This window comes from Medicago sativa, chromosome 7 (assembly GCF_051527215.1).
Source record: "Medicago sativa cultivar Bolivia chromosome 7, Bolivia_mono, whole genome shotgun sequence".
Classification (NCBI taxonomy): domain Eukaryota; kingdom Viridiplantae; phylum Streptophyta; class Magnoliopsida; order Fabales; family Fabaceae; genus Medicago; species Medicago sativa.
The window spans coordinates 96,587,141-96,598,065 of NC_140755.1; the positions used below are offsets into that span (position 1 = coordinate 96,587,141).

Here is a 10,925-nt window from a genome sequence, read left to right on the forward strand (position 1 = left end):
GTTATAAATCCATTAAAATCTTTGTTATAAATCTTGAGTGTAAAAAGTCTTTTAAAAAAAGTCTTTTAAAATTTCACAGAATCAATACAATCATAGGAAGTCTTTTAAAATCTTAAAGACTTTCTTTACCAAAATTGTCTTTTAAAATCTCAATTCAATACACCCCTTAAGTTAGGACTTAACTTAGAGAATCTCCAATGGGGGGTCCTTATTTAACAAGGACCACTTCCTTCTTTGATTAAGTATATGGTGAGATTTGAGAACAACCATTATATTCAGAGTTTCATCCACACTCAACAATGATTTCTATCTATCCTTCTACCCCTTTCATTTTCTTTTCTTCTTTGTTTTTTTAATAAAAAATATTCTCTTGTTAAAGTTCAACATATTTTATATAGTAATGTGAATTTGTTTAAGAAAATTACATTGAACACTGATGACAAATTCTATATAGGTTTTGGTAGATGGATTATTTGCTCTAATACATGGATGTATTTGCCTCGACTAACTTATTGAGTATATATTAGTTATTGGAATAGTTTATGTTGAATAATCATTATTATTATATTTTTTTTGAAACAATGTTGAATAATTATTGTTTAGTTATATATAGAAAAATATATATTTAATATTGTTGAAAATAATGAAAAAAATACAACAATTGCAAAATATATGAAAATAAACCTAGGATAGGAGAGCTTCCTTCAAAAAAAAAACCTAGGAGAGCTATAATCACAAAAGGCGTGGGCGCGTGGCGACAAGCAAACACTAGAGGGCAGTTAGAATTAAACATGCGACTATAAATAAATAAATCTATAACACAACTAACTAGTGAAGAAGAAATCCTAATTCAATTCCCAATCATGTCAGAGCATTGTGTTTTCTTCAAACCCAGGCCAAGCCGTCGTTCATCATCACAAACAGAAACAGGTACAATAAGCTGCTTTTCTTTCTCAAGTATCTCTATCTCTTTTATACTCTCCAAGCGATCCTTACTTAATTATGTTGTACCATTATTGCAAAATCAAAATCATGTGATTTTCATCGTTTTTTTTTTTTTATAAAAAATTTAGGGTTTTTGTTTCGATTTGTAATTAGGGATTTACGATGTGGAGGGGTAATTCAGTGCGGGTTTATAAGTGTTGTCTGGTTTCGATTAATTTTTTTCAGTCTGAGTTGGAAGAGGTTTCTAGGTAGGTATAATATCCTAATTCCCAATAAATCTAAATCTATAAGTGTTGTCTGGTTTGGATTAATTTTTTTAAATTTTTATAAGTGTTGTCTGGTTTGGATTAACTTGTTTTTGAGTATGAGTTGGAAGTAAGTGGTTTCTAGGTATAATATCCAGTAGCCCTCTGCTCCTTTATGAGTGGGAGGCCCATCCCGTCATGTGCTGGTACCAGTAGATCTGTTGGGGCCTGAGTGTTGAGCTCTGTGCGGTGGGACTTCTTGCTCTCGGCCGCCCATCTGATGTTGTCCCTTTCTTAATACAAGAAACAATTGAGTTTTGTAATTGATGTATCTAGTTGATTTTATAATGAGATACATTAATTATTCAAGTCAATTGTTTTGCGAGGGCCGGAGGGAGTATTTACTATATATTGTATATTTTAACAACTGTGTTCGTTATTGCTTGCAGTAGCAATGAAGAGGTGTAAAAAGCTTAAGAATGAGTTGCCTGCAATGAAGAGGTGTACAAAGCTTGAGAGTGAGTTGCCTGATTGTATTATATCTTATATCTTTTCCAAGTTTGCTTTGAAGGATTTGGTGAAAACAAGCTCATTGTCCAAACGATGGATTCACGAATGGGGATTAAGGACCGACCTCAATTTTGATCTTCATACCATGTTTGACTATAACACAATTCAAGACTTACCAAACACCCTTCCACTCTTTCAAAGATTTCACTTTCAATCTCAATTTGCCACAAGATTGGATCAATTTATGCTCCATTATAACGGTGCCATCATCCGTTCAATCCGAGTAAAATTTCCATTAGGCAATGAACATAGGGATGCCATTGATAGATTGATCTCCAAAGGAATTGCTAAGGGTGTCAAACATATTGAACTTCTCTTGTCATCTGAAACAGATGATACCACTGATTCTATTTTGCCATACAAATTTCCCCTTACTCTCTTATCTGACTATGATTCTCTAACGTATATGCACCTGCAAAACTGCCTCCTAGTAGAACCTTTGGACTTCTCTGGATTCAAAAATTTGAGAACTCTTGTGTTGCATCTAGTTGATGTGAATCGGAAACTGCTTCAGAGTCTGTGTTCCAATTGCAGCCATCTTGTAGACTTCACCCTTGATGATTGTCAATTCACTTCTAGCGTGATAATAAACAGTCCAACATTGCTTCGCTTGAACATTGTTAACTGTGAGGTTTACATTGAAAAGTTTATAACTATCATTGCATCAAATCTCTCATCCTTTGACTATTCTTGTAATGATGGTGATAGATTTGAACTTGAAGTACACCCAATCAACATCAAGGCTCATATGTTATCCAAGTTTAGCTTTAGAGGTAGTCAATTTTTTGAACCTGTTGGGTTTTCTGGATTGAAAAATGTAACAACAATTGTGTTGGATGGACTAGCTGAAAATATATCCATGAACATCTTGCCTTATTTGTTTTCTGAATGTCTCCAACTTGAAGACGTCACCTTTAAGAACTGCATGCTCATAAGTTCAATAGAAATTACCAGTGCAAAGTTGCGTCATTTGAAAATAATTGACTGTGGTTGGGCGAATGACTCTCCTTCTGAGATAGCTATTGATGCATTGAATCTCTCATCCTTTGAATATAGTGCTCATACCACGAGGATAATTTCTATTACGGCTCCAAGGTTATTGAAGGTTTTCTGGAATACTGCTGTGAGAGAGAAAGTGCCACACCTTTTTAATCCAATTGCAAGATTTCCACATATTGAGAATTTATCTATGCTCATCAACCCTTTAATGGTGAGTCACTCAAAACCCATGTTTGTTAATGTTTGTATATAGGTTGCCAATCTCGTATAGCGGTTGGTCCCAAAATTGAGATAACGGCATAGTGCATTACAACACTTACTAGGTTTCTTTTAATTAATTTGATCACTAGCTGCTTTTAATTCACATTAAATATTACTGTTGTAAACAGATAAAGGAATTAACGAAGGTCTTGGTTCGATTTCAAAATCTGAGACAATTGGAGTTTTTTATCGAGGGACCATATGATCCTAGTTGGGACTACTTTTGGATTTTAGATATTGCAATGGCTTCTGAGCATCTCCAAAAACTTTCTTTGACGGTGAGTTTATTCAAACTTTTTTTTTTTTTGTTCACTTTTTTTTTTCTTCTAAAAACTTTAATGGAACTAGAAGTTTATTTTCCGTCTTCAATACTTGCAATGTGTTTGTCTTCACGTATCAAGAAATTTATAAATTAAAAACTTATTTTAAATTAGAAAATAAATAGACAATTTTGCAGTTAGATTAACATCATATCATATGATTTATAATGATCTTGGTTCATTTCCCTAATAAATGATCATTGTAATTTTTTATTTACTTTCTTAAATTAATTTTCGGAACTAATTGTTGAATTTTTATGTGTATAATAAAAGTAGGAAGCTAAAAAAAAAATTTAGATTTTTTTTTTAGTCAAGTGGCCAGAGCTCACACATTTTAAATGTGGAGAAGCGGGGTGTTCGGGTTTCGAACCCTAGCCGCTGCATAGAATCTAGAATTTAACTCAATTAGTAACTCCCTTGTAGTTAATTACAATGATGTAAGATAGATTTGTACTTCCCCCTCTTTCATAAAGTGAGTTGTTTAAGTCTTGAATGTGTAACATATAAGTGGGAACATATTACGACTTCTTGAAATCTGCACAATTAATTTCAACCCAATTATTTTTTGTAAAAAAATAAAATCTAATATTTCATGGCTTATGCTTTGTTCTGCAAAGAGTAATATTTAATTGATACGTTAGCTTACAGCTTATATGCTATATAAGCTATAGACTCTACTAGCATATGAAAAAACACTAATCTCATGGAAAAAGACTAGGTTTAAATACATTTTTGGTCTCTATTTAAAAAAAAAAGTTAGTTTTGGTCACCCTATTTAAAAAGACAGCTTTCTGCCCCAATTTCAATTTTTTGAGTTTAAGTCCCGCACCTCAATTTTGGTGATGTGGCCTTGACACTAATAATATGGCAGTGGTGGACATTTAATTTCCACGTCATTACTAATTTGTTTAATTCAATAATACCTATTTTATACAATATTTTAATTATTGAAATAATATTTTAAATCAGATTTAACAATTATAAAATTAGAAATTATTCAAAAAAAATAAAATATAAATGCATAATTCTTCAACCCACAAATTGCATGGAAATGATAGCTGCAAGCGCAATTGAATGAAAGAAAAGAACACACTCTGAATCATTGCTCCATTAAGGATCTTTCTATCCATGTAATTTTCAAATTTTAGTTCTCTTTGAATTTTGGGGTTTTGTTGAAGAGCTTTCTAAAAAATTTAGGCTTGTTTTGATTCGTGCATGTTTTTTGTAGTACCATTTTGGATGTGTTGAAATGAATTTCACAAGATGCTACTGCTTCATTTTATACTTCATAATCTAGTTTTGATTTTGATTTGTCGGGAAACTACGAAGAGGTTTATGGTTTGTAAAGGGCGCTGCCACATCATCATTATTGATAAGGCCACGTCACCAAAATTATCTCAAAATGGGTGAGGGACCAAAACTCATAAAAATTGAAATTGGGAGACAAAAAAGGTTTTTAAAACTGGGGACCAAATCTTCATTTTTTTATTTAAAAATAGGGAAACCAAAAGTGCATTAAAACAACAAAAAAAAAAACACTATCAAACAACTCTATTTTAGGCGTGTGTTTTTATACGCTGCTAACTCTGTCCCTAAATTATGTTCCTTTTGTGAAAAACACCGGAACTAATAAAGTTAATTATTGTGTTAGTTTTGTTGACAATCGCTATTGTTTTACAAATTTACCCTTTAGGAGAGAGGGTTTTTAATGTTTTCAAAAATATTTATTACATATCGAAGAAAAATATGTAACATAAATCGGGGTATATTGGTGAATAAATAATTAATGTATCTTGAAATTTGAAAAGAGTCTTGTAAAAGGGACAAAGAAAAAACTCAAAAGGGTCTTATAATTAGTTATACCCCTTCTATTTCTAAATGGGAAATGTTAACTTGTGCCCTCAAGGCATAAGTTAATGATTCAAATATAGAAAAAGTTTATTGAAATGTGTGCATTGCATTTAATATTTAACTTTTTAATCATTTTAATGCACAAAATTTTAGGGAAAAGATAAGGAACCCAAAAGTATAAACGTTCCCTCGAGTTTTGTGCATTCTATTTATTACAAATTCAAAAATTAAATTCAATGCACATATTCCAACAAAAAATTACTATGATAAAAAATATAAAAATTAGATATTTTTAAAATATTTATTGAGACAAATCAAACAAAATCTTATATAATTAACATTGTATTTATACTACTTAAAAAAATATAGTTAAAGTCATGTGAATAGTACACATTCACAAATTGTGACATGTATCTTAGGCTAGCAGTTTGACCTTGTCAAACATAACCTCAATCAAACAACCTCTTATTTCAACTAAAATAATGAACAAGTCCTGGATTAGTTTTACATGCCTAATGGAATTTTTAAATTTTCATTTAAGTTATATTATGCTCGTTATTTTTCAATTTTTAGATTTTAAATCTACATCCGGAACTTTTTCAATTTTCAGATTTTAAATCTACTTCCGGAACATTCACACATGGTTGGATTTAAGAGGCAAAAAAGAGAATATGCGGGGTTTTCTCATAATAATTTGAAATGTGTGGATTTTCGTGGTTGTGTTTGCTCCACAAATGTTATGGAGTTAGCTAGTCACCTATTGAGGAGTGCAAATTCGATTACGAAAATGATTTTCAGTTCTCGTGACAAGTTCTATATGGGAGCTGGTAGATGGACTTCTGACTCTAAACCTCGTGACAAATTTTATATAAGTGCTACTAAATGGGTTAATGGTTGTGGTGGTGGTTGTTGGTTTGGAGAGAATGTTATTCACGAGATGCTTAAAGATGAAGTAAAAGAACAATGCCAGCTTATAATTTTGTAATTTTGGAGTGTATTTTATCTATTTATAATGAGTTTTTACTATTAATATTAGTAATAAATCCATTCGGACATTGTATAATTTACTTTATTTATGAAGTGAAATATTACAATATTAACTATCCATTTGTGTGTTTTTATGTTTATATGAAGGAATCATTGTAGTGGCAGGCATTGTTATATGAGCAGTGATATTTGAACAACCATGTGGGACAATTTATGTGACAACTTCTTTTCTCTCTCTCTTTCCATTGGTCAAAATCAATAGAGAGAAAAATGAAGAGAGAAAATAAGAGTATAATGTGAGTATGAGAGAGAAAGTTGTCAAAAAATGGTTGTACAAATATCATTTCTCTTAAATGTGGAAGATGAGTGATATTTGTACAACTAATATTATAGTATCTACATTGGAGACACTCAATTGTGAGGTCTTAAATGGGTCCCACATTGACACATCATTTATTTTTTATTTTTTAATAATAGTACCTAATAGGTACTCATCCACTCCAATGGAGATCCTCTAACAAAAGGTCTAAAAGGGTCCCACCACTAACTATTTATTTAAGACATTATTATCTATTTGAGAGATAGTACAATAAAAATGATTATTTTAAGAAAAAGTAATGTGGGGTCCACTTAAGCATTGAGGTCTTAAGTAAGACCTTGGGTCTTGAGAGAGCCCCAAAAAAAATTTCCACATTGGGGTACCTATTATGTACCGGGTCTTATATGGTTAAGACCTCACCAATGTGGATGGTCTTAGACAACTTTGGTGACAACCACTTTTCTCCTCTTGTGATTGGACAAATATAATGGAGAGAGAAATAAGAAGAGAGAATAAAATCAGTGATTAGACAAATATAATGGAGAGAGAAATAAGAAGAAAGAGAATGAAAACACATGTGAGTATGAGAGAGAGAGTTGTTTCAAAAGTTGTCAAAAAATAATTGTAAAAATATCATTTCTCTACGTGGAAGAGGAAATACACTTGAGAGGAAGAGTCTTCTGAGAAAAGAATATGTGAGAGTGATCCACGTAATCTTGTGTTTGGAAAGGGAAATCATAGTGAAGATTTCTGACAGAAAATAACATTGATATGATGATGCAATAGGCAAGGTTGTGTGCAAAGGAAAGACATGCAATGATTGAATGGAACTTTCTCCCTCTTTAAAATTCTCTTTTTTTTTCCTGTTTTGTTATTCAGTCATCCTTGAGTTTATCCTTTAATTCTTTGCATGGAATAACATTCCACATTTGATTATGTCTTTTTGCTTCGTATCCTAATACAACAACTGTGGCAAAATATGACAAAACCAATATTAACATTTCAGTATTATCGAGAGAAGGAAACAGAAAATATTTGGTTGACTAAACAAGAGAAATGGCAATACATGCAGAATGACAACAATAAATAACTACCTGAAATTCACAACACATGGATCCACCGCAACAGATGCATTTAGGGATATCATCTTTGGATGGCCGACCACTTAAAATGGGCCATATTGGCTTAGCATTAGAATTCATGTAATATCTGTTTTTATACCACAAGTATTAGAATGTAATTAAATACAAATGAATACATAAATATATACTGATAAAATCAATAACATCATCCGGGTCACTGATGAACTTTTAACACACATCTTAGTACAACATTATCAAAACAGGGCACCTTCCATAATCTATTTTCCAACTGTTGGTTCTCTACTTCAACGTTGATTAATAGTGATTATAGCGTTATTGAAATATATAAAATGAAAAAAAAAAGGTTGATATGTCTCAAATGATAGGTTAGGTAGACAGAGGTAAAGAATAATTTTTCTGGATTACTGTTTATTTTTCTTCTAAAGCAAGATAAATCCTTTTAACCACATTTTCTCCCATTCAGTTTAGAAAATAATCTGTCACATACGGGAATTTCTAAATCAGTTAAGCACTCTAAAAGGGTTAATAGTGTTTTACTCCCTATAATATATGACTTTTGGTTTTACCCCCTATAAAAAAAAAATTGGATTCGGTACTTGTAAAATAAAGATTCTTCACAATTGCCCCCTCTGCCCTTTGACTCAGCAGAATCTATGATGTGGCACTAACATGACAATTTTTCTACAAAAAATAAAAATTCTGTAAAGTATTTTAATTTTTAAAAATCTGGATATAATTTTCTTTAAATTCCAATTAAAATATTGGAAATTATATATACTGAAGAAAAAAATTGATTTTATTTCAATTTTCAAAATCTTAATTTCAGATTTTTTTTGGCAAAAATTTAAAAATTAGAAAAAAAATCATATATCTTTTACGAAATTTTAAAAAAAAATAAATAAACTTTGGAACTTAATTTTCAGAATATTAGATAATGTTCCAGAATTTTCAATTGTAATTTTTATTTAAATTTAGAAACAATTTTATTCCATAATTTTTATAAAATCTTTTTCGAAAAAAGATTAAAAAATGCTTTCATAAATTTTTTTAGGATTATAAAAAAATTCGTTATTTATTTTATTTGTTTTTTTTATCATAAAAGATTTTGGGATTATAAAAAAGTTTTTATTATAATTTTTTTTAAATTTTTTTGCTTTCATAAAAAAAATTATTAAAAAAGATTTTTTTATTCCATAATTGTTTTTTGTTTTTTTTATTATAAATGATTATAAAATAAAAAAAAATTCGTTATTTATTTTCGTGAGTGGGAGATTTGAGAGGTTTGATGGAGATCAACTTCTACACCAAATACCATTTCTTAAAAACTTTTTACTCTGTTTTGTTTTTCATCTTCTTATAGTAATCACATTGTATACATATGTATGCAAAAAGCCATGGCCTTTTCTTATTCTATTGATTTCTCTTCAACTTTTATATTGTAGTTTCCATTTTATTTGAGAGCTAGCTGTTATGGAATGTAAAGTGTAAAAATGATCTCATTTCTCACAGATGTGAAAGTGGGTACAAGGTGTATTTATAGGCAATATGTAAAGTACAATAAGCCTAAGCACAAGCTAAATCAACTAGAATAGGAAAGCTAAACTAGTTAACTTGAGATGCAAGTAAACTAGATGAACTATGTTCTTTATTCTCTTCTCCCTCAAATAGTCCCCCACAAGCTGGAGAATGGTAAATATTTAACATTCCCAGCTTGAACAACAGAGTGTTGAATGGTTGAGGAAGTAATGGCTTAGTGAAGAAGTCTGCAAGCTGATCAGATGAACAGACATGAAGAAGCTTCATGATGCCTGCTTGCAATTTTTCTCTAACCAAATGGCAGTCAATCTCAAGGTGCTTAGTCCTTTCATGAAATACTGGGTTAGCTGCGATGTGTAAAGCACTTTGGTTGTCACAATAAAGCACAGGGAGTTTAGTAATTGGAACATGTAAATCCTTTAACAAATAGAGAAGTCACTGCAGCTCACAAGTAGCTGCACCTAAAGCACGATATTCAGCTTTTGAAGAGGACCTGGACACAGTCAATTGCTTTTTGGTCCTCCATGAGATTAGAGATTTGCGAAGAAAGAAACACTGGCTTGAAATTGACCTTCTGGAATCTAAACATCCAGCCCAGACAGCATCTGAGTATCCTGTTACGCAAAGAGATGAATCTCTAGGGAACATCAAACCTTGACCAAGACACTTTTTGAGGTATCTTAAGATTCTAGTTGCAGCTGTGAAGTGTTGTCCAGTGGGAGAAGTTAAAAACTGGCTCAATTGCTGTGTAGCAAAAGTGATATCAGGCCTTGTATTAGTAAGATATATGAGTGTGCTTATCAATCTTCTATAGGATGGTACATCAGCATATGGAGTACTAGAATCATTATGTAACTTGCAAGTGGGGTCAGATGGAGTACATATAGGCTTGCAAGCAAGATAGCCAGTGTCAGTAAGCAAATCAATGCAGTATTTTCTCTGACATAGAGAAATACCCTGAGAAGAATGAGCAACCTCCAAGCAAAGGAAATACTTCAATTGACCAAGATCCTTGATTTTAAAGGAAGAGTGCAGAATGGCTTTGATGGATTGAAACTCGGATAATGAATCACCAGTAATTATCACATCATCTACATAGACAAGTAATGCTGTGAAGGAAGTAGCAGTCTTCTTGATGAATAAGGAATGATCAGAAGTGGACTGTGTATAGTGGTGATGTAATAGTAAAGAAGTAAGCTTTTCATACCATTTCCTACTTGCTTGTTTCAATCCATACAATGATTTCACCAGCTTACATACCTGATTAGGTTTAGAAGTAGTTATACCTTATGGAACAAGCATATAAACATCTTCCTGTAAATCTCCATGCAAAAAAGCATTATTAACATCCAGCTGGTGAATGTGCCAATGATTGATAGATGCCAAAACAATAACAGTTCTGACAGTTGTAAGCTTGGCAACTGGAGAGTAGGTATCAAAGTAATCCAGACCTTCAATTTGATTATAAAGTTTGGCAACCAATCTTGCTTTGTATCTTTCTATAGAGCCATCTGCATGATACTTGATTTTGTAAATCCACTTACAACCAATAGGCTTGACATTTGGTGGTAAATCAACCAGTTTCCATGTCCCAGTGTTTTCAAGAGCAGTAATTTCAACTTGCATAGCTTGATTCCAACAACTGAATTTGCTTGCCTCAGCATATGATGTAAGTTTAGTGTGGGAGTCAAGGGACAAAGAATAAGCACAATGAGAAGGTGACAAATTGGTAAAAGACATATAGTGATGAATAGGATAAGAAACATCATGAGAATGTGAAGTTGATGCA

At 31.7% G+C, this 10,925-nt stretch overlaps 1 protein-coding gene across 1 annotated transcript; it reads left to right on the forward strand.

The window, feature by feature from the left end:
• Positions 1 to 783: 783 nt before the first annotated feature.
• On the forward strand, positions 784 to 6,309 carry LOC146910769 (uncharacterized). The gene is made up of 4 exons (XM_085724419.1): positions 784 to 930; positions 1,640 to 2,970; positions 3,149 to 3,298; positions 5,802 to 6,309. The coding sequence occupies exons 1-4, from the start codon at positions 864 to 866 to the stop codon at positions 6,174 to 6,176; spliced, it is 1,923 nt and encodes a 640-aa protein (XP_085580545.1). The 5' UTR covers positions 784 to 863; the 3' UTR covers positions 6,177 to 6,309.
• The last annotated feature ends 4,616 nt before the right edge of the window (positions 6,310 to 10,925 follow it).